The following is a 25,032-nucleotide window of genomic DNA, read 5'->3' as shown; positions in this document are numbered from 1 at the left end:
TCTTCTCTTCTAAAGCTTAGATTTAAAAAGAATCACATAAAAGGTGAACAATTCCACTCAAAGTGCATCTAAAAACCACCCCACCATTACTCGCCTTGGGAGGAACTAAAAATGACTAGAAAAGTTTACTTGTTACATACAGTCCCCCCCGCCTGACCCATCCTGTCCTCCCCATAAAGTAAGCTGGTTTTAAAAAATGACTTCATTGCATCCCACTTAAAGGCAACATTACCCATTACTTCTCAGCTTTGATGGCACATTAGATACACTGCTTGTGAATTCTCACCCTGGGCTTTGTTTTTCAAATTTACCTCCTTGGTCTGTGTTATAGACCTCTGATACAATAGGCTTCAAGTTGTACGGGGCCTGGCCTGCATCAAAAACCTGACCACCATCCAGAGTGACAGCATCTGCTTCATTGTTCTGAAAAGACACAATAGGAACAATGTTAGAAGGCACGGGGATCCTTCTACAACCTTATAAGACACAGAAGGGACATGGGCAACAGGTGCTGGAGGGACACACCACCCACCTTCTCCTGGAACCAGAAATCAGTGGGATTTCTTCTCTTTTGTAATCTTCCTTACTATGGCAGAATCATAGAGAAGTGACAGGGCCAAAAACAAAGCAATGAAGAGATGAACCGGGAAGAGTGTGGGGTGGGGATCACGTTTCCTTTTTTAAAAAAGTAATCTAGCAGTCTAGAGCTCTGCTTTAAGTTGGTATTTCATAACAATTATACTGCTCTAACCACAGACACTTAGTACTGACAAGATGCTCCTATTATGATCTGAAAAGCCAGCAAATCAGGAGTGAACAACTTTCAAAGGTGGGGCAATTTTCCCCCCATCCCACCAAAAATCCAAAACACAGCTGTGCCAGGGTTTTACTACTGTGCAGCCAAAAAAGAAAAGGACAGCCTTTTGTCTGAGAACTAAGTACACAGGGAGCAGATACCTTCTTCTTGAGAAGCATCACTTTTTCACCAGAATTCCAGGAGGCACTCACAGGTATACTGTCTGTTTTTAAATGGAAAAGGAGCTGCTTTTGCCACGTTTGCACCACCAAATTGATCCAGGTGCTGCAGTAGTGGCAAGCTCACTAGCATCAACCAGGGAAGCAGCAGATGGGGAAGCATGGAGCTGGAGGGCGGGAGCTGGCGTTGCCCATATTGTGTACAACCTTATAAAAACTCCATTGAAGGTATCTGGGGGGTAAAGCTATTTCTAATCAGCCAGGTTTTGCAGAGTTGTCTGGCTGCTGAGGATAAGACTTGTTGCCATGTGGGTGCTACACTTTTTTTTCTTAAGGAGCTTTGTGACACAGTGGTTAAACTGTTGTACTGCAGCTAAGACTCTGCTCATGACCTGGGGTTCAGTCCCAGGTAGCTGATTTAAGGTTGACTAAGCTTTCCAAGGTGGGTAAAATGAGTGCACAGCTTGCAGGGGATAGGGGGCAATGTGCCACCTGAATAATTAAGAGAGTGCTGTAAACACAATATGGGATGGTGTATGAGCAGCACACTTTGCTTTGTTTTTGCTTTTATAGTGAATGCTTTAAACTAGATTTTTAATTTAATTATTCTGTCTGAATCGTTGGTCTTGCTCTGTGCTTTAACTGTCTTCTTTTATTTAACTTTAGCAAGAGCTGCCCTCTACACAATCTGGGGGAGGAAAGTGGGACATAATAAAAATGCACGCAGGGCTTTCTCCCACATTCAGAAGTTCACTCCTGCAATTTTACAAATGAATCCATCCACGTCCTGTCAGGCTCTTATCAGCCTATCTCCTGACTAGGCAGAGCCTTCCAAATTCTTGCCCTGATCCATCACCTTTTTTTTTTTTTTTTGCATGGCTCTTCTTTGCTCTCCCTTCTGTAGCCACCTCACATCAGGGCACAAATATCTTTGAGATCAGCCATTTTGATATATGGCTAAGAGATCTTCCAGTGGAATATTTCGTGCCTTGCACATTGCATAGGCATCCTTCAGTCTCAAGAGACTATGGTAACATGCTCTGAATCGAGGAGTGTCCTCTCCAGAGCATGAAGCCCGGGTAAGGTAATATGGAGGATAGGCTGTTACCCAAGCAGCAGATCCCCCCTCTCCACATTGCTGAAATGGTCCAATGGAAAGGCAAGAGCCAATACAACTGGTTCCAGCAATGTCGCAGGAGTTGGCAGAACGACACATGCTGCCTTTGGGACTCCAGCTCCGGATTTTGCCTCGAGGTTAACTCCTGAAGCCTTTTCCATGAGTGGATATAGCCACAAGGCAGTGGAGGTTTGAAATCGGAGTTTTTCTTCTCCTAGATGGGCTGCCTTCCATGGCTGATGAGCCCCACCTACCCCGGCCTGCTCTTTAGTAGTGCAAAAGTATGATCTGATCCTTAAAACTTTCCTGACTCCCCGGCTTATGCAAATCTAATTGGCTTTCCTATTTACCATATTAAGGCCAGATACAAAATTTGCACATTGAACTCAGGATATTCTCCCAGCATTCATTTCTAGCTTCCCCTGGCTACTCACTGCAATGGCCTTTATGCATTCATGGACATCGGCCTTCTTCACACAGCTGAGCTGTTGGCTGCTAAAGCACTTCTGCAAATTGTGGCATTTCTCCTGTTCAGGATCAGACGTTGTGCACCATCTTACTGGGGATGTTGCAAAACACAGTGCTGTTGAGAAAATGAGAGAGGGTTAGGGACACAATGTGATGTACCTTGCACAGCACCAACACTGCCTGCCTGGAACCTTATTCCTTGTAGTTTCAGGCAATAGATTGTCTTCCCAGTCTTTGCAAAGTGAAATGGGATGTCAAGGATGAACTGAGCTGCTGTCATTGGGGCTACCATAGTCTGTAGAAAAGAAGTGTCCCTGATCCTTGCCATCACATGCCATGCAACAGTCATCACAGTGGCACAGCCTAGCTTGGTGGTGCATAACGGTTGGGCCTCGGGGGGGGGGGGTTGGACTTCAACTCTCAAGGTTGGGGAGTTTGTGGCCTGAGACAGGAGAAGGCCCACTCTAAATAATTTGTGGGGCACCCACCTGCCTTGGATACAAAGTTGTCATTAATCTCAAGCCCCATCCAGCAGTGGTTAGTAACTCTACAAACTGGAATCCAAATCCTCTGACAGTGTTTAACAGGCAAGGTGATACATAGCCAGATGATGGCAAGCACTATGTTTCACCATCACTCCTCCTTGGAGCCAGATAACTCAACTAAGTTGTCCATATTGGCCAAGAAACATGTGTGCATTGTCAGAAAGCTTCAGGGCTGGATCAATCTAACAGATAGCAAAAGCAGAATTTGTGAGTAAAACAAGACAGAGTGGGGAAATGCTTATGGTCATAAATTTATGGGTTATTTAAACTGGCTGTTCCCAAACTGGTTGCCTTCCAGATGTGCTGAACTTCATCACTGGAGCAGGGAAGGCTGGCTTAGATTATCACATCATAGTCCTAAGGTTTCAGAGTAGCTGCTTTGGTGGCTACATAATCAGAAATGCATTATTGGGTTATTTATGCCCAAGAAAATGAGACTGCACTTTTGTTCCAGTTTTCAGTGAAACTTTATTGCTTCTTCTACCCACTGGAACTCTGCTCCTTAATCAAGAGAAAAGAGTTTGGTTTGAGAACTTGCCTTGCATTATATTGGGTTCCAAGATAAAGAAAAGCAAACACTGCTTACAGAAATGTGTCACCATTTGTCTGGCCTTCCTACTTCGCTCCATGTAAATACACAGGGCCAGTGTATATTATCTTTTCAGTCAATGTTTTCAGTGCAGGCTGTGCTGAATCCTCTGTGGGGTGCTCTGAGCCAAGATGGCTGTGAAATCAGAGCAGAGCTTGGGGCTCTTCCAAATGGTGCTGTTACTGCATGCTGTTTTCTTTTTTTGCCCTTTTTCCATTTGTGGATTACAAAATTTAGTATGACAGATATGCATACAGGGAGCCACTGGCTCTGTGATACTGTGGTGGGAATTTTCCACTCATGCAAGTGATGGTTCACAACCCCACCACCTCCCCATGTCCTCCTCTACATTCTCTTCTTCCCACTCTACTTCCCTCCCTCCGCCTTGTTTTTCTACACTCTTGTAGTTATTTCATGTCTTTAGCAGTCTACTGCTAAACTGCTTCAGCACTTTCCTGTTTCCCTTTCACCAACTCATTCGCCTCTTTTGGGGTGGCTTCTCTAACAGAAGGTGTGTGGTCATTTCATATTTCTGTCCTGTTTTTCTTCACTCTTGTAGATTACTTTTTTAAAAAAAAAATCTTGTTGATAGCCTATCAACAAAACAGCTGCAGTGCTGTACTTGCAGGCTGAAGACGCTGGAGGAAGGTGTGCAGAAGGGCCATTCCCACAAAGTACATCATTGTACGCTATTCCAAAGAAATGACCAACAATTCTGGGCTAGACAAAGACTCTTTGAAGGTGAATGAATTCAGTACGATTGATATTATACCATAGAAAAAGACAATTACACCGAAGCTTACTCGTGTAAAGTTGTTTGTTATGCATTAAAATAAAACAAATTATACATTAAAATAAATCAAGAAATATTCTGGCACAAAACTGCTAGAGAATGTGTATCAGCAAATGGAGACTTGGAATTTAGTGGTAGAAATCAGAATAATGACACAAAAATCCTGATTGTTGAAGGAAGTGTGGGAAGTTGTGAGGGTTGGGGGAAACCTGTACAAAACAAGATAAAAATAATGTTGTTTTAATGTCACAAAAATTCTCATAAGATCAATGGAAAAAGCTTCAGCCACAGCCAAATACCTGCCACTCACAGGCACATTCTAAATATGAGCAGAAGCTTTGCCTTTGAAGTAAATACATAATACCTGAAGATTCATTATGACTGGAGCAAAGGAGAAAAATATTAAATTCTTCCTCTACTCACCATGGTCCTGATTCTGACCAGCACACCCTCTCCACATGGCTATTATCTACATTTTCAAATCTAGACAGGTGAAGTATATCTAGTTAACTGCAGTCATGCAGTCTATATTGTATTTAGTTAACTGTAATCATGCCATTAATGCCAGATCAAGTTTGCTCCTACAGTAATTACAAAAAAGTCAGTATTTCAGCCATAGGGCCGATATTTTGCAGGCAACATAATCAGTGTTTCAACTCCTGTGTTCTCCAGATAACACTGAACGTTATGCCTATTCAAAACCCAAGTAAACTACTGCTAGTCAATGTGGATTAGGGGGCAGGGAACCTCAGGCCCATGGACAAAATTCTATCAGAGCAGCCCATGTGGGTTGCAAAGACCACAAATCAGGACCCTACCTGCCCTACCTGCCCAAGGTGCTAGTCTGACTCACTCAGTTTTCTTATGTTTCCAGTTAGCATAGGAGAATCCTCCAGGAAGTTCTGTAAAAGATTTATGATTGGTAGGTGTACAACAGTACCACCATGTTCTTTCACATATCTCACACTTTAAGTAGAAGAGAATTTCCCAGCAAACTGGGTTTGCCTTTTAATCTGCTGTCCAGAAGAACCCAACGCCCTGCCTTAATTATACCCTGATGAAAACCTGCTGTTCTACAGTGGAGATGACTTTGTGAGGGAGTGTCAACAGCTGACCCTTGCTGGTTTCAGCACATAACGTTGGCATGCACAGTCTGAGGTAGTGCAATTGAAAGTCATCATAGCATAATTTTAGATACTTGCAGGCTGAAAGAGTTGTATGAAGAAGCCTCCAATTTTAACAAAAACAGTCATTCAGAGTAGTCTGTTCAGATATAGACTACTGTGTATTCTGAATTCCCCAACATCCATTTGTCTGTGTGAGGAAAGTAATGACATTGCTTGCTAGTGCTTACTGTTTCTAAGGTCAAAATGTACATTACAGAAACCACATCATTAGAAAAGGGAATCCCATGCTAAAAGTGGCCAGTTGTCACAGCAATAATTTTTCAAATCTTCAGCTGGCTTTGTTTTGCAGTTGGTATTTAGGATGCTAATATTTATATTTTATTTATTTAATTAATATCTATGCCGCCCAATCTACCCAGAGGTCTGAGTATTGTGTCCAAGTATGATTGCTCTGACATAAAGGTCTGCCAAACTCATGGGTCTGGAATGCTAATATGGTTTCCACTTCCAATGATGTTTTGTCTGTAAAGTGCTATTTGGACTTAGGGCTGTTTCCATATTGACAAATCCCAACACCACAAGTCCAAAGACATAGTGCAGCTATTCCGTTTTTGTAAGAAAAAAGATGGAAGAAGTGATGGAAAACCATGAAGGAGGTATTTCAAAACAGCACAATACAGCACTCACTCCCACTAATAAGGTGGGTGTGAATGAGGTGAGACTATAACACCTTGTGCAGTCTAAAAATATTCTAAGAGCCAAACTAGAGGAGTGGAACTGGTTTAAGCCGTATAGAATGGTTGATTATTCTCTAATAACTTCCATAGTTTTTGAAGTTGCAAATGAACCTGCTTTTGTTTAGCAGTTTGGTCCTGGAGAGCGAAAACCAACAAGGCTTTATCTGCATGTTGATTTTGCCATCAGGACAGCGGGCAAGGTTTATCCCCCAAATTACCAGTCCAATAATACAAAACAAGTGGGGATTTACTGTGCTGCAGAGAGAGTTTGACTTTAACTACAGAGTGCAAGAGACAGTTCTCAACCTCTGTGTTTGTTTTGCAGTGCTAATTGAGAAGCAACAAGGGGTGGGGGGGATATTGGACTGAGGGTATTAGAGAAGGGTTAGGCTCTTTCATATACCTACCAATTTTCCCTTACAACTTCCAACAATTTTTTTTAAAATCTTCTAATAAGAAAGAATAAGTCAGGCATCTGTTCAGGAAGAAATTGGCAAGAATGGAACAAATTAACCAGTTTATTCTCCCTCCTAGAGCTTTTCTCCCAAAGATTTCTTCCACTTCAATAATATTACCTGATGAAACAGGGATCTGGAAACGTACACTTTCCATACATCCTCTCCTTTCTTTGGCCAAAGCTCATCCAGCACTTGAAAATTAATACTGTTATCTTTTTTGCACTACGGAGTTGCTTACGCCGCCTCTCCTTTATTTTGACTTACAAGTACGAGGACTAATCCCATGGGTCTCCCTGAATGGAGCAGGGTCACTGAATCAATAAGACAAAAGTGTTGACTTTAAAAGCCCCATTTATTCAATGGATCATCTCTAGGTGAAACTGAATTTGGATTTGCATGTCCACATGTTTTAATGGTTAAGCGTCATTTAAGCCGCTAATAGGCTTTAGCATTAAGTTCATTAAGTGTGCTTAAACTATACTGTAGCTTGTTCATCAGCTGAAGAGAGACTACATCTCTGAAGGGGAGAAAGGCTTTTGGAGCGAGACTTCAACAAAGACGGGGACTGCTGTGAGGACAATTTGCCACCCCTAATAAGTCACTCGAGCAGGAATGAGCAACTACAGTCCTGAAAATGTTGGAATACATCTCTTATCATCTCAACCAGCAGAGCAAATGGTGAAAGATCATGAGAGCTGTAGCTCAAAAAAAAAAAAAAAAGCACAAAGGTTCATCCCTACACTACAAGCTTCAGTTCCATTAGCTCTGTTTCATGAAATTAAAGGGTGCTGTGAGGCAATGTTGCACTGTATTTAAAGATTTTCCTTGTTATGAACAAGGTGTTCCACCTTATCATGCCTAGGCTAGCAACCCCTGCATTTCAATTGTCTTGCCACTTTTCTCAAGCCTACATCCACTTACCCAGCAGCCCGATGGACAGCGTAGCTTGGAAGACAAATTTCATTTTTTTCCTCCTCAGAAGGCTTTCAGATGGATGTTACAGAGGTGTCTTGTCACAGATTGCTCCCAAGCGTCTGTGAAGGCATTTGACTCAGCTGCCTTGCCTTTTTATAGAGAGAGTCTGCAGTGTTAGCAGAAGCAGTGACCCAACTGTGTTTGCCCTTCCTTGTTTCCCAATCACTCTGGGCTGCCTCCCCCTCAAACCAGGCCTTTTTCAGGAAGAATTTCACTTTGGCACTGAATTCACAGAGACAGGCAGGCAGGGAGCAGTCAACACCGCTCCTTAGAGAGGGTTCAGATGGGAAATCCCCCTGTCATTTTTATTCTTTCCTTAACAGAAATCTTATTAAACTAACGGGAATGCATGCACCCCCACTGTTGTGTGACACTGGTGGGAATAATCATCATCCTACTCCCATTCACTGTTGCAAAATACAGGAGACTCTGTTGAAGCAGACTCAAGATTTTGTACCTTATGAATAAATATGCAATATCTTACATGTTTTGGATTGATTTTTATAAAAACAGGATCATAATCAAAATCTTATATTCACAACTGATGATTGAGTCTAAACATCCATCAGTTAGGGGTGCTGTGGTTGCATCCTGCATTACAAATCCTGCACAGAGCAAGAAGTTGAACAGAGGAACTCTAAAGTTTCATCCAGCTGTACAATTCTTTTTTCATTATTGGGCTCTCTGTCTTGCTCTCTCAATCTCTCTTTTAGTACATGTATATTCTTCTTTCTTATTCATTCTAGTAAGCAACATGAAGGTTCTGTAAACAGCGGAGGTGTGTATGGAACATGATGCTATTGCATAAAAACCTGACTCAATGTAACTTAAATGTGCAGAAATATTCACAAGAGCAGATTGCGCTGGAGGGAAATCCTGATCATATCTCTGGACTTGATTCAAGGGCGGGGGAGAGAATCAAGTGAATAATAAACATAGATCAGACTAATCTAATGGATGACAACAGAATGCATTTCTTTTGTTTAGGTGAGCAGTTTTTAACCTTTGGTAACACAGGCATTTTTGGACTACCAGTCCCAGAAATCCTGACCAGAACTGCTGGTGATAAAGGCTTCTGGGAATTGCCATCTAAGAACACTTGGGTTACCCAAGATGGGGAGCCATTGGTTTCGGTTATAGCTCAGTGAGTTAGTTGTCTGGCTGTGGAGCCAGAGGCTGGAGGAGTCTGATTCCCCACTGTGCCTCCTGTGAGTAGACCCAGCATGTATGGCTTTGATCAAGCTGCCCAGTCCCAGGATGCCCCCAGAAGATGGGAATGGCAAACCACTTCTGTATATTCTTTACCCGAGAAACCCTGAAATGCGTCACCATAAGTCAGGATTGACTTAAAGGTAGAGGAGGAGGAGGAGGAGGAAGAGGAGGAGGATATCAAGATTGGGTAACCTGCAAACCGTGCACTGTATGAGTTCAAATGTGTGTTTGTTTTTTGTTTTTTGTTTTGTTTTGTTTTGTTTTGGAGGGTAGGGAGCCCACATTTTCCTAATTCCCCCATACTGAAATAATGTAAGAAAGAAAGGGTTGTTGCCTGCAGAAGCCTCCAGGAACTACAGTTCTTTTGAGAAACAAGCTGCTGTCTCTACTGCTGTTTTGCCCCTAAAGTGCATTTTTATAAAAAACAGAAGTAAACTTTCTACCAGTTATGATTTCAATTTTGGGAGGTGCAGTCCACAGCAAGTTCAGAAAAGTTACACCTGGACCAGATGTGCCCAACTGGGTTAGAGTAACAACCTTTAGAAGGTTAGCCATGAGGATCTATTGTAGTCAAAACAACAAAGTGACAAGAAAGTATGAGGAACTGTTGATGAAGCTGAGTATGTTTAGCCTGGAGAAGGAAAGACTAGAAAGTGATAGGCTAGCCTTCCTCAGATATTTGAAGGGTCGTCATATGGAAGATGGAGGAAGCTTATTTTCTGTAGCTTCAGAGGGTGAGACGCAAAGTAATAGATTCAAATACAGGAAAGGGTTTTTTGCCCAAATATTAAGAACTTTAGAGCTGTTTAATTTAATTGAATCGACTGCATGGAAGGTGGTGAGCTATCCTTCATTGGAGGTTTTTAAACAGAACTGAAATAGCCACAGGGATGCTTTACCTATGGAATTCCTTTTGGAGTTGGGGGGGGGTTGGACTTGAGGATGCTCAAAGTCCCTTCCAGCATCCTACAACTTCATAATTTTATTATTCTTCAATCAGTGTTTATATCCTTTCTTTATATCCATACATACTGCACACTTGCCAGATAAGGATGAGAATTAAGGTCACTGTGATGCATGCAATTGGACTATTGTAAAAATCATATGGAGCTTACATGGAAGAGCATTTCAGTTGGCTGAGAATGCTGCAGCTGTATTACTGATTTCAGCTGGCTGGGAATGCAGTAGCTGGATTACCAACTGGAGTCTATAACAGAACACATGAAATCCAATATTATAACAGCATTGTATAATTCCTTTGCACAATTCAGGGTCCAACTTATGGCCAACCCAATGCCCTTCTGATCTACTAAAAACTGTGAACTTGTATATGAGCCTGATCAAACTGTAAGATCTCTAGGGCCATGGAAGGGCTCCCCTTCCCCGCCGCCCATGTTCCATCAACAAGTCCACCCAGGCTGGGGGAAGGACAGCATGAGCCAAAGATGGGGCACTACCCCATTTGCCATAACAGATCATCTTCCACTGGTGCTGGAGGACATGAAAGCTCACATTCTAAAATGATATTTCAATGGTCTCATAAAGGTATTATCAAAGCCTGAATGTTGCTTCTTTGCTCATCAATCACATGGCTGTTTATTTCCTAAGGAAACATCCACAAGATGTTTCTAAATAGCATACATGTCTGTCATATACAGTAATTCAGAGCTGGGGACCATTACTTTTTTGGGCTTTAACTACCAGAATCCTCTACCAGCACATTTCTAACCTCTGATATAATGTAAGTACCAGGTGGAAAGATACTGGGGTGGTCCTCTCTGGGACTTCCCCTTCTGAGACACAGGTACAGGAAGTTGCTCTGTGTAAACAGACACACTTGATGTGACTGGGCCATCCAATGGACATATTAGCTATATCATACAATGTTTAGCTGTACCAGTTTTATGAATGAGAGGAAGTGGGCTTCTTTTTCTCAGTCAGGGTTATGGTGATGTGATATCTGCATTTCTTTTCCTTTTAATTATCAACCAAGTAATTCTCATAATCTCTTAAACTGCTAACAAGGAAGTTGAACAGTGAAAAGAAGATAGAGATCCAGATCAAAAAAAGTTGGGGGTGAAATATGTGGATTAGTTACATTCCATGTCATAATTCTTTCAGGGAAGATTTTATCACAGATCTTATGAATAAGACAGTTGTGAGAAGACATTCTTCTTTAGTAACAATGGAAGGCTTGGTATGAGCAAATAGAGAAGGAGCCCAATCCACCCAGAGAGGTGACTGAGAACCATTACTCAATGCAAAAAGAGCAATGAGCATGTGGTTCTGACATCTTCATAATAATAATTATGTGCCATCAAGTCAATTCTAACTTATGACAATGCTTTTCAAGGTTTTCTAGATAGAGAGTATTCAAAAGTGGTTTACCATTCCCTTATCCTGGGCGCATCCTGGGGCTATTCAGCTTTCTGACTCTCTGGGATGCACAGTGAGGAACTGAACTCCCAGCCTCCACAGCCAGGTACCTAACTCTCTGAGCTATCCTGGATATTCTGTACCTAATACATTTTGAAAAGGGTTTCTATAAGTCAGAATTGGCTTGATGGCACATGACATCTTTATACTCCACTCCAAAACACAGGAGCTCAACACTGTAATTTCATTTATTTAGTTTTAGAAGAGGCAACCATGTTAGTCTTGTTAGCATATCAGGCAAAAATAAAAATTAAAAAATAAAGACAAAAACATTGTGGCATCTCAAAGACTAAGTGATATATTTTAATGTGAGCTTCTATGGACAAGTCCACTTCCTCAAACATGAGAGTGGGATTACTGTACATGGTAAATCTTTATACATTTGTACATGGCCCTAAAACAAAGAGACTGTTTCCTGAGCGCATGGTGTAGCATTTCAAAGCTCAAAATTATTTTTAAGACCCCTGTTGATATTCAGTTCCCCCTCCCAGGAAGCATTGTTCTGTAAACAATGACAGTGATTGCCAAATTAATCCCAGGCTACAGATAATAAGAGACATGGTGGTGCTGTGGGCTAAACGGCAGAAGCCTGTGTGCTTCAGGGTCAGAAGACCAAGCAGTCGTAAGATCAAATCCACGCAACGGAGTGAGCTCCCGTCGCTTTGTCCCAGCTCCTCGCCAACCCAGCAGTTTGAAAGCATGTAAATGTGAGTAGATAAATTGGTATCACCTTGGTAAAATAGCGTTCCCTAGTCACACTGGCCACGTGACCACAGAAACTGTCTTCAGACAAGCACTGGCTCTACAGCTTGAAAACAGGATGCGTACCGCCCCCTAAAGTTGGACACGACTGGACTAACAATGTCAAGGGGAACCTTTACCTTTACAGATAATAAACAGGATTGTAATATGTATCTCTAATCACTGATGGAGCTTGTAAATAGGGGAAATACAGCCAGGAATTGCAGCAGATACAACACAAGAGGTTACAATTGATAATGGCCTAAGAAACATTGGTTTATATTGAGTCTATTGAGATGGGTTTAAAACATACGTCTATATTTTATATCAGCTGTCTCTGTCTGGATTCTTGTCCTGTAATTTTTCTTTTCCAGAATGGCAACTTTCAGATCTTGTGCAGAGTGTCCAGATAAATTAATATTATTTGAAACAGGTTTACAAGAATGAACTCATGGTAAACATTTCAAATTCAAATTTTCCACAATGAAACATCTCCTAAAGGGGAAAAATATTTAGAGTGATTAATTGTACATTGAGCAAACACCCTTTTAATATAGACATCTATGTGTATTTTATTATACTAATGAGCATATATAATCTTGAACTCTAAAACTGGTTTTTCTAAAGTAAAAATTCAGATGTTTTCAAATATGAAGTCATATTTTATTAGGCCAGAGTCATAATAACAAGTTGAAGTATCATTATTATCAACATGAGTTCATTCTGCTAAAAAAATTGAGGAGAACTGGAAATTCATGTTTCGTCCAACCAACACCAGGCTATTAGTAATGTGTAAACAACTCTTGCTCCAAAATGGAACATTCCCATGTCAAAATAAGAAAAGGAGAAGTTAAAAACAAATCACAACATATTTCTCCACTTCTAAGTGTAATCTTTTACTGACACACACATGCTGTAACATGCAATGATGTTTGGTTGTTGCAGGAGGGGGGAGAGTAACCACTAGCAATTTCCAAAGCAATACTGTCCATGATCATAGAGAGCTCCAACATCCTACCTTGCTGGATTCTGGATCCTGAAGTAATGGAAGAGCAGTGTTTTCATGATCTCCTCTGTCTTGGAATACATGCTTTCCTTCCTTTAATTGATTCCCTGCCAATGAATACCAATGTAAGGGAACTGATCTATGTCAGCTTCAAGACTAGTGTAGTGCTCTGGTTCCTTTCAGGAGATATGGTGTTCTGGCCCCAGACCTTAAGGTCAAAGTACTAATGTGCTTTCTTTCCATACCGTGATATTAGAATTCTGGTGTCTGAGAAGGATTAGTTGCTGAGATTATTATGGAGGCAAAGAGGAAGGAATCCAGGGTCAGATCCACTCCACTGATGGACCTCCCACTCCCTATTAGGAGTAAAAGATCCAGTCAGTCCTGTAGACCCTGGGGTGCTATTGTGTGAAGGATAGAAGAGCTATTGCAGCTTTAGGAGAGCTTGTTGCAGCTGATTGATTGCATGATGAGCCAATGAAATGATTCGAGATTACACAGATGACACCAATGGAAGAATTTACTATTGCAAATCGACCATGTCAGAATCCCTCTCTTAATCAGCATGGAAAAGCTGCCCAGACTATCATCATGTCAGACTACACAGGGAAGCCATTGAAATCCACAAGCACCAGCAGAACTTCAACAAAAAGAGGAAAGTGTGAAGCTCAACAAAACTTGGCTCCCAGCTCTCAAAAATACAGCGTGCAAAAGGTCAACAAACTCCACCCAGCCACAAGTACAGGGGTTCACTACACACAAAAGACCAGCTAATGACACCCATCAACCACAGTGACAGATAATCTCCTAAGGACAACAATACACCCACAACGTCACACTAATCACCCATTTACAGAAAAAGACAAAAGCCTATCTCACAGCCATAAATATTGCACTCCCTAGCCAACTACACCAGAGCACAGAGTGCTGTCCTCTGAAGATGCCGGCCACAGAGACTGGTGAAACTTTAGGAAGAACAACCTTCAGAACATGGCCAAAGAGCCCGAAAAACCCACAACAACCAGAAATGGATTTCCACCTCTCAACTGTGGCATGCTGCAGTTGAGAGACTGTCCTTCATATAGTTAATTCTCCAGTTTCATATTACAGTGACCTGAAAATCTGGTTCAAATGGGTCGCTTTTAGGTGTGAAGGAGGAAAATAACTAAACACTTACAGATTGGTGCCAAATAACTTCTAAATGTTCAGTTGATTGGCACTTCTAGAAAATTAATTGCACAGACGCACACACCAGTTCAATCCAGTTCATTCCAAATGAACACAATGTGTACTGGGTTCTGCTTCATTTTAAAAAGCCACTTCACTGAAAACAGCTTCGGCTCAGGAAATCTGAAGACATCTGTTTTCACAAATATGTAGAAAGCAACTTCCCAGCTAGAACTCCTCAGAAGTGTGGTGTTTTTTTCCCTTTGTTTTGTTGGTGTGTGATATGGGGGTATGTGGTTAAAGATAATTGACAGCCTAATTAAAGACTTTGGACATGATGTGCTGATCACAGAAACAAACTTCTTCTGGGAAGCACCAGAATTCTAAACTGCATTCCCCAGATACCAAACCCAAATAAAAAATAAACCATGTATAAGGATGAGGGGGAAAGCAGAAAATCACAAATGTTAGTATTTGAATTGAGATACATTAGCATCAAATTGAATATGTCATGGGGATGGCAGAAAAAAAATATCAATAACATGGTCACGAATTGGGTACATGATACAGAACAAATACATCATTTGGAAAATCTCAATGTCTATTTATAGCCTTACTATTAGGATATGGCTTCTTCATATCTGTATTTCCAGCAGGATTTTAGAACAGTGGGTCGGTTACTCTAACTATTGGAATGTTGCATCTGATGAACTGTAAAGGTTTATAGTACAGTATATCAAATGGAATTAGTTAGTCTTTCAGATATGAAAATACCTATTTTTGCTTTTAGTATCTGAAAGTATCTTGTATTTGAACTGGAAAGCCATCAGACCTGGGTAGATAACTCACCCCAACAACTACAGGCAGCAGAGGTACTTGTGTGTATTCATCCGTATGCTGAGAAGAGAAGAAATACAGAGTTTGAGGCAGAGACAGAAGGAGAGAGGAGCTGAAAGCACCATTTAAATGAAACAAGCCTCTCTTTGGGGAGTTTTTACTGTAAGGAGCAGTGAATCTGTTGTTTGGAAGAGAGAACTAAAATGTCCCTTTTAGTTGTCTCTTCCTGTTTAACTGTGAGTGAAGGAAAGGATTTTTAATTTAAAAAGTGACTGCACATTACCAGTAATTTTTCATCCAATTGGTAGCACTACTGCTCAGACCTCCCCCCTACTTGGGAAAATCCAAGCACATACCTATATGAAAAGAGCAAAATCAAACATTCAGAACATGGTACCATATACCTGTAGAATAGCTCTGGGGCATACATAGGTAAATATTCTGCATTCTCTTTCAGATTATTTTTTCTCTTCCATCTGGGAAACAAAATTACTCAGGGTTAAAGTTTTTTACTCATTTATTACCCTGAGTGGGTGAACGTTGGCCCACAGAAAGGCCTCTATGTCTCAATAATCCTCCACAGCTCTCTGCCAGGGAAGGACGTGGGATGGATCCCTTCCCCAGGGTTTGGAAGAGGTAGCCATGGCAGTCTGTGCAAATATATCAGACATGCTTCCCCAGAGTATTGCCCCAACATGGCCTTTCCTCTGGAACCAAGAGACAGGATGAACCAGAAGGGACAGGAAAGTGGAGAAGATGGGGAAGAACCTGCCAAGGAGTTTTCCTGCTAAGAGGGGGATAAAATGTAGACAGAAGAAGAACTCAGGGCAGTTGGCAGGGGAGAGGAGGAGGAGGCGAGCAAGACAGAAGGCTGGGCCAGTGCTCCAGAGTGGAGTAGGGCGGAGTCTGACCCCCACAGTGTATACTGGATATAGTGGCATCAGAAGGAAGTCTTCCCTTGGGCTACATCTTTTCTTATCCTCTGCAGAAAGAACTGACCACAGGAGACCCTAGATAATCCAACAAAGCTGAGCTGAGACCAAGGGTTGCACCTGAAGGGAATAAGAAGGACCCTGCTACAATGAGAGAACTAGCTCTTCACCATTGGCACTGTGAAAAACTAAGTGCATTCGTTTGGGGAATCTAAGGATTTATAAACCTTCATTATTGGTTAGATCACATGGGTATGTGAGATGTGATGGAGACAACCTCAGCCCAAGTGATTCAGTGGACTAGGGCTAACTCGCCTGCAGAGATTCCAGTGACCTGAACTGTACGTTGGAGATGGATGCAAATAGTTTTGAATAAACATTTGCTAGTTAAATTGACTACCATTTCAGAGTCTCCTTTGGGGTGATGAATGATACCAGAGTGTCTTTTGTGGTCCCTATCCCATCAGGGAGGAGTACACCTCTTTACACAGTAATCCCACTTTACCTCCATTGAGGTTGAGTAAGCACATGGTTATTTGAAAATGAAAGTAGGTACATCAGTACCTTTGTTTTGCATTAAAGCTGTGACCACACAGCAGGAAAAATACAAAGCTTTCTGTAGTGAAGTCGCATCTAGGAAGTTGGGTTTTCCAAGTGAATTCACTTGACTCTGGGGAGAGAGGGGGGGAAATTGCCAGTTGGAACATGTTAGCAATTGGTTATGGTGGCTCGGCTGCAGCCTTCCAGATCTGCAGGAGACATGGCTATTGTAGTGCTACCTTAACAAGCTGCAAGCAAGAGCTGACTGTCAATTTCCTCCCCTCTTCTGATTTCCTCCTTGCTCACTTTTTCCCCTCTGGTCTCCAGCTGGTCTAGCACACCAGCATTGCACCAGGCCTTTGGAAAAAATAAACAATTTGGACACAAAAATGTGCTTGGTTGAGGTGAACTGACACCCCTCCCCTCTGAGAACTCAGAAATGTACAGGAGTGTATTAGTACAGTTGAAATTACTGAACTAGCTACCCATTCCTTGAGATGTCTGATTTGACCATGGTAACACCTTAGTTACATTCTGTTTGGAATGTTATAATGTAGTCTGCACGAAGCTGTCTTTGGAAGGAATTGAGAAATTTCTAGGCCTCTAGGATGCTGCAGCTAGACTCCTGCCTGGAGCTAATTACTAGGATACTAGACATTCCTTGTTAGAACAGCTTCACTAATTACCACTCTGTTTCCCAAAGTAACTAAAAGTGTTGTGTTTTACCTATAAAGTCATTAACAACTTGGATCCAGGCTATCTGAAGGATTGTATTTCCCTATATGAGCATCCCTGGTTTTTAAGATATTTAAGGGAGGAGGTCGTTCAGTCCTGCCACCCTTACAGGAATGTTAGCTGAGGACCCCAGTAGGGAGAGACTTTTGTTTTTTAAGGTAGGCTCTTAATAAGCAACTGAGTGCTAAGGAAAGCTTTTAATAAGGGTGTTGCATTTTTCTCTTTTAAAAAGACTTTTATATTGTTTTAAATATGTTTATTCCATAGTTTTAATTTGTAATATATGTAACCGTTTTTTATATATATATATTATAATTTATTATATTTTTAGCTGTTTTACCAAACTTTTACCAGCTTTTTAAAATACTTTATAAGATGCTTTGGGATTTATTTATTTATTTATTTGTTTGTTTGTTTGTTTATTTATTTATTTATTTATTTGAAAAAAGGTGGGGCATCAAGCAAGCACGCAAACAAACAAGAACCAAAGTATGCATCACATAAACATAAAAGCCTTGTGATGCAGTAGTTAAACTGCTGTACTGCAGCCACAACTGCTCACAACCGAGGGTTCAATCCCAGGTAGCCGGCTCAAGGTTGACTCAGCCTTCTATCCTTCCGAGGTTGGTAAAATGAGGGGGGGGGCAATGTGTAGCCTGAATAATTAACTTGTAAACCGCCAAGGGAGAGCTTGAAGCGCTATGGGGCGGTATATAAGCAGCACGCTTTGCTTTCTATAAACATCCTGGTAATATGTAGAGCAATTTGCTACTATATAAGTTCTCAGTTGGGTGGTATACGATAGGCAAGTTGTTGTCCCTGAAGTACTGATGCAGTGACTTCTGCTTTCAGGAAGGAGTTTTGCAAGAGTTGTGGGGCTATGCAGAAAACTGTGAAGAAAACCATACTTGCTTATGCCGTTGCAGACATATTACACAAGCATTTGTTTCTCCCTTTGGTATGACTGCAGTGTAAAATCAGATATATGATTAGAAGCATGAAGGGGATCTCACTAGGGAAACACTAGTGCATGGCTGCTCTTGTGTTTTTTCTCATTTGGATTTTGGCCAGAGTGTCTTAAAAGATGCTGGCACTGGAATTCATGAATGTCACCATTTCATCTGTTTCCCTCTCAAATCTCCCTTTTAACGTCTTTTTTGGTACAATAAACATCTTGCACCACTCAAAATGTTGGCAACTCAGCTCAGAGTGGTTGTTCAGTGTGTTGCTATCATATTGGCAGAATATGTATATAAACCTGTATCTTAAATATTCTGTGTGCACCTGAACTGCAGTCTATGAAAGATCATAATGAAATAAACCTGCTAGTACTAAAGGTGCCACAGTATTTTGTTTGTTGGTTTGATAGGAATGCTGAAACAAGAGTAACATGACTATCTCTTTGGAAATCTAAATAAGTAGTCTTCTAGAGAGACATCAGGGATAAAGATACCTGAGAAAAAGGTAGGGAGTGCTCTGGGGCTGCATAACTTGCCCAGGACCACACAGATTGGCTTTTTCCCCAGGAGGCCCAATGGGGAATCAAACTCTTAGCCTACATAGCTAACTCTCTGAGCTATCCAGCCAGAAGGCAGGTGGCAAAATAATCCTGCAAGACCTTCCTGGTTTAAGCCAATAGCATGAGCAGTGTCTTCTCTCAGCACACAAAGATTTGTCAGTGCCAAAATGCTGAAATGGAATGGACCAATGGACACAATCCCAGTCCCTCAGCACGCCTAAACTGTAAGCCAGTTGAACAGACAGACATTGGAATGGTCTTAATACAAACAGCACCAAGTCCAGTTCCTCATCATCACCTATGTAGAGAGGCAACACAGCTGTTTGTTCCCTGGTGTGATTAGGATGAGCTGAAGCAAAGGGCAGGGGGAGTGCCAGTATCGGCTGAATCAATATTTGCATGTCAATATTGCCCAATGTACAAAGCGTAAAGGAAACAAGGAAGAGAGGTATCTCTTCTGATCTCTTACTAGCATCCTCAGATACATACTGAGGCCCATCTGCCTAAAATGCCTTAATTTACTGAGAATCTGAGGCTGCCAGCTTCTTCAACACAGATTTCATGTGTTATTTCTTGCATGATTTGGGGAAATTCTGGAGTAAAGCTTTCCAATTTGCTGCATCTCCATCCCAGGAAAAGCCGCACCTTTCCCCAACAACAGCTAAAAACAACAGGATCAAGAGAGGTAGTAACAAATGAACATATTCTTCGCCCCTGTTAATGGTTTGTTTTGTTTTCAGTATGTTTTAATATGCCCTCAAGTTGGAACTGACTAATAGTGATCCTAATAGGACTTTCAAGATAAATGAGATATTCAAGGTGTGGTTTTACCAGTGCCACCTACACCTCCAGTGAGCTTTCATGAGAGTGGGAATTTGAATCCAGGTACCCTGTGTCCTAGTTCATCACTCCGTCCACTGTACCACATATGGACTATAACTTTCAGAATTTGCCAGCCAGCATGGCCATTGGAATTCGAGTCCCAAAAAAGAAGCTTTTCCAAGCTCTTTTCAGAATGGCTTTCAAACTCTGGGAATGACTTGCTGTGATCTCAGTTGAGAACTCAATTGATAATGACCTGTTTCAGGCCCTGAAACAGAAAGGAAAGTTGACCACATATGAAAATCTGTTAACTAAAGAGCAGAAGATAAAGGACAAACAAGAGCTTGGAAAAAAATGGGTGTAGCTGTTGATTAGTGGTCAATGGTAAAATTAGAATCAAGATACAAAAAAGATAGGACGGTGGGTTTCTTTGAGGGCGAAGTCCAGATGGATAGACTGTGGATATATATGGATGAAAGAATAATTAAGAAAATGTACATACATTTATTAGAATATGACTTAGAGGATGAGAGGGTGAAAGAGACAATGGTAAAATGGGCAAAAAATTTGGGATACAATGTGGATCTTGATGATTGGACTAGGTGTGGAAAGAAAGCTATAAGATGTTTAAACCAGCAAATCTTAGAGAAAATATCCTCAAAATGTTCTACAGATGGCATTACACACCTGTAAGACTAGCAAAAATGTCAGAGGGTAACAGCAATATATGTTGGAAGTGTAAAAAATGCAGGAACTTATTATCACATGTGGTGGACATGCGAAAAGGTCAAAAATTATTGGACACAGGTATGGGAATTAGCAAAAGAAGTTACCCAGCAGAAATTAGATATTAAACCTGAAATGCCATTATTGAATGTCATATCAGGAATTAATTATAATAAATTGAAGCATTGTCTTATGTATATACTCACAGCAGCTAGATTACTCTGGGCCCAAAAATGGAAAACTGAAGAGGTTCCAACGATAGAAGAGTTGTTAAAGAAGCCATGGGATATAGCAGAACTGGACACTCGGAAGCACTACGGGAACAACCAAGAGACTATGTAAAACAAAGCTCGGAATTAATATATTCTTGGGCCCAGAAGAAGACAGGAGTGTAGGGCAAAGTTTATGATATATGTATATCTACTTAGTATATACTGGAAACCAAATTGGGGAGAGTAGAGGAGTTAACGAAGCTGGAGTCTCTGACTCCAAAGGGGGGAGGGTTTAGTTTAATTTGAGGTGTTAGTCAGTTTTTTTTTCTTTTTCCTTTATACTGTACTTGGTTTGTTGTTTTTCTTTCTCTTTTCTTTTCTTCTGTGAAGAAAAAAATATATTTAAAAAAGAGATAATGACCTGTTTCTGGACCACAACTATAATCCTGTGCACCATTTGCTCAGTCTCAGATGTTAAGCAGTTTTGATATGATCTGGCCTGGGGCCTAACTGCTCCCCAAATCATCTCGTCTAGACAAGCATTTCTTCTCGCTAAACATTTAGTCATAGAATCATAGAATAATTGAGTTGGAAGGAGCCTATAAGGCCACTAAGTCCAACCACCTTCTCAGTGAAAGAATCTAAATCAGTCTAGACCTGATAGATGGTTGTCCAGTTTTCTCTTGGGTATCTCTAGCGTTGGAGGACTTACCTTGTATTTGATTTATTTCTCCATATTCTCAGACCTAGATCTGTGGTTTCTGTGACTAAGAAATGGAGAGGTCATTTTAAAAAATGAGAAACAGATAGATAGATAAAACTTTATTACAGTCAAAAGACCAGCCACAAATAAAACATCAATATATATAAATATACAGAAGTATACAAAAATATTGGGATCGAATGCAAAGCAATAATCAGTTCTGAGGTAAACAACAACAGCATCAAAACATCTCCCCTAAAGCAATTCCAAAATGCCTAGCAAACCATGCTCTAACTGCAGAGGCTCATCCACTTTTAGGGTCCTTTTTCTAATGCCCATTGTAGCAGTAAGAAATTTGGCAACCCTATGTGTAAGCATGGGATTGGAGTCAGACAGCAGCACATGCATACATTGTTGCTCTATACAACCGGGAAATCGGCAATCAAAGGGGAAACAAGTTCTTCACGTACTTCCTTGTAATATGTACACCACAACAGGACGTGTTCAGTTGTTTCTATCTGCTCCATTCCACACGGTCAAAGGCGCTCTGCCCAGGGGATCTTTTATTACCGTCCCTCCTGCACTGCTGAAGGTAGTGTGTTAAGCCAGGCAAGAGTAAACACCCTTCTGTGCCTGGGCTGCTCCAACTGGGCAAAATAAGGTGCTGCTGTAACCTTGTATAAGCTGTCCTCCCTCAGGTAGAGTTCTGGGGCCCTGCTTAAATCATTATGTCTCTCGATGTCCTCAATACGCTGCCTAATGATTTTCTTTGCCTGTTCCATTCCCATGGTTAACAGAGTTAACCTACAGAGACCCAAAGAAGCTATTTTTTGCTCAATGAACCCATTTTGACTTGAAGGTGTCTTGCCGGATCAGTGGTGCAAGACCAATGGGCAGATAAGACAGTTTGAACCAGTACATGAAAATTGCAATCCATATCCTGGCTTTGATTTTAATTTGACCAGTTTCCAATCTTAGGTTTATGTTGGTGACATCCCTGTGGACTCCTAATATTGCCCTCAGGAATTTTGATTGTACACATTCTAGGGTTGCAATATTTGGGAAGGAGTCCAATTGGGAGCCATACGGTAGTTGGGCTTCTGCTTTTGCATGGAACAATTTAATGGCTGAGGGAATGTAATGGCCCCCCTTTGTTCTCATAAATTGTAATATTGCAGCAGAACTTCTCTGGGCATTTAATGCCACATAATCATTGTGTGCTTTCTTAGAGCCGTTAGATTGGAAAACGACACCTAAATATTTAAATTGGTGGATCTGATCAATTCTATGCTGATTTATCATCCATGTTCGCATTATTGGCCTTTTGGCAAAAGACATGATTTTTGTTTTTTGAAAATTAATTATCAGGTGTTCCTGCTCACAATATATAGACAACCTTTGCAATGCTCTTCTAAGCCCAACTGGGGTCCTAGAGATGATAGCTGCATCATCAGCATTCAGTAATGTTGTTATATGCCTCCCTGCGATTTTAGGGGGATAAAAGTCAATATTTTTTTACTGGTCCACCATAGAATCAATGTAAAAGTTAAACAAAAGTGGAGCCAGAAGGCAGCTTTGTTTGACTCCTTTTTGTGTTTGAATGGCATTAGTAAGATGGCCGTGAGCACTGCATCTTACCTTAAGTGAGGTATTTCTATGGAGAGCCTGAATAAGTTTAAGCAGACGCCTGTCAATGTTAGAAGCCTCTAGTTTCCTCCATAATTTGACCCTTCATATTGAGTCAAAAGCTGCCTTGAGCTCTATAAAAGCTACATGGAGTGAGGTTGCTTTATCAGAGGTATATTTTTCAATAAGATATTGTAATATCAAGCATTGGTCGATGGTAGATCGGCCTTCCCTGAAGTCTGCCTGCTCTTCTGCAAGTATCTTATCCTGGTCCAGCCAATCTTTAAATTTCCCTGGTATATAATTTACAGATTATGCTAAGGAGACTAATAGGCCTGTAGTTTGGAGGATCAGCTCTCTTTCCCTTCCTAAATATGGGGACTAAGATAGCAAATTCCCAGTTTTCTGGATTTCGGCCAGTAGTATCAATATACGTGAATAGTGATGCTAGAACCAGAGCCCCAAATTCAAAATAATTTTTTAGCGCCTCTGGTTTTTTAAAATTAGGGTTCAGATATCTCATTTTGAGAGAGGGATGTTGAAGCTATATATCACAGGACCTTGAGAAGTTTGCGGATTACACAGGATAGGGGATGTCTCAACTCAGCATTTCAGGGAAACATTTCTCCTCCCTCCAGGCTCTCCCAAAACCAACTGACCTGGTCCAGTCATCTGTGGTTTTTCCACTTTATCCCTTAAAGATAAAGAATGCTAAAGTGGTTTTCTAGAAACCATGAAGTTCAAGTGAGGGATACAGAATGGAGTTCTTACTTTTAAAAAAAAGCTAGACATTCAAGTCATGCTCCCTCTGCCACTAGCATGTGTCACATTTATGTTTTTGTGACATTAATGCCACTTGAGCAAACAAACAAATACCTTCAACTATTTTCATCTATTAATTTAAAAGCAACTTCTGTCTCTTTCTGCCCTGCATTCAAAAATGTTCACATACATGAAGAAATAGTACATGTAAGTCTTGAAAGCATTTAAAGTATATTATGAAAAGGGTTCCACAAAAAGAATTCAAGAAAAAGATGGCTAGATGGGACAAATGTAGAATGTGCCACATTTCTGAGTCCATAGCTGAAACACACTGTCTTTAAAGTATACCTTCAAAGTAGAAAAGTTTCAAAGCAGGCAATAAAAGAAAAGGTAAAGTCTTGATGAATAAAGAAACCGATACACAGCTAATACACTAACAAACAAAGTACGGCCTTGGGAAAAACATGAGACTGATCTATGGAAGAATCATTAAATAATACAACACACATGGTGATGAGCAAGTCAGAGAGATTGCCTTGTTAAATGTCCTAGAACTGTGACTGGTCTTGATAGATGGTTTTCACTCCCTACTATGCGGATTACCAGTTCACTGTTGTTCATATGCTGAACAATTACAGAATGAAACCTTGGGAACAAAAGGATGGTGTCTACTGGTGGCATAGGAGAACAACTTTTGCGTTCATTCTTTGTGTTTGGAGCTTGAGATTTCAAGAATGAGATACTGCTAGCTTGGCAATCCTAGTTTTAAGGTTCATTCTCATGGCCTCCGGACATGCCATTTGTTACCTTGTGTGCTCCAGAAAATCTTCTGTTTCTGGAATTGCACATTGTTGTTATTAATATGTGCTGTCAAGTCCTCTTTGACTTAGGGTGACCCTATGAAAGTATGACCTCCAGAATATCCTATCACCAAGAGCCCTTAACCAGGACCTGCAAACAATTCACAACTCAGCAGCTTTGAAATTCCTTGCCTTACTTTTGCTCTGCAAGTATCCAAGATGAATGTTCTCAGTTTAGTATTTGTTTGACAATTTGAATACTGTGGGACAAGCCTGAGGAAGAACCAGTCGTTTAAAATAGAAACTATAATTTTCAAGTTGTACAAATTGTGCTCTCTAGGTGCTACTGGACAACTACATTCTTTAAGCCTTAAGCCTGCAAATCTCCCCAACAGACTTTTGGGGGCAGATCCTTGATAGCTTTATTTTATTGGCCTTGAAATTCATCATTGCCTCCCCATATTGTCTGACA

The 25,032-nt window shown here is 40.9% G+C and overlaps 2 protein-coding genes across 2 annotated transcripts in view; one reads left to right on the top strand and one right to left on the bottom strand.

The window, feature by feature from the left end:
* Positions 1 to 8,091, bottom strand: part of TF (transferrin) — a 36,901-nt gene extending 28,810 nt beyond the window's left edge. The window contains exons 1-3 of the mRNA XM_020786349.3: positions 7,731 to 8,091; positions 2,527 to 2,675; positions 312 to 423 (exon numbers count right to left, since the gene is read on the bottom strand). Of these exons, the coding sequence (XP_020642008.2) occupies positions 312 to 423; positions 2,527 to 2,675; positions 7,731 to 7,773 (304 nt within the window). The 5' untranslated portion in view covers positions 7,774 to 8,091. The remainder of the gene's footprint in view (positions 1 to 311; positions 424 to 2,526; positions 2,676 to 7,730) is intronic.
* LOC144587851 (uncharacterized) overlaps positions 1 to 25,032 on the top strand; it is a 462,829-nt gene that overhangs the window by 390,125 nt on the left and 47,672 nt on the right. The gene's annotated exons all lie outside the window — the stretch shown is intronic.

Source organism: Pogona vitticeps, chromosome 3 (assembly GCF_051106095.1).
Source record: "Pogona vitticeps strain Pit_001003342236 chromosome 3, PviZW2.1, whole genome shotgun sequence".
In the NCBI taxonomy this organism is placed as follows: Eukaryota; Metazoa; Chordata; class Lepidosauria; order Squamata; family Agamidae; genus Pogona; species Pogona vitticeps.
Note: the sequence above shows the minus strand (reverse complement) of the source record. Positions and strands in the feature narration are given on the sequence as shown.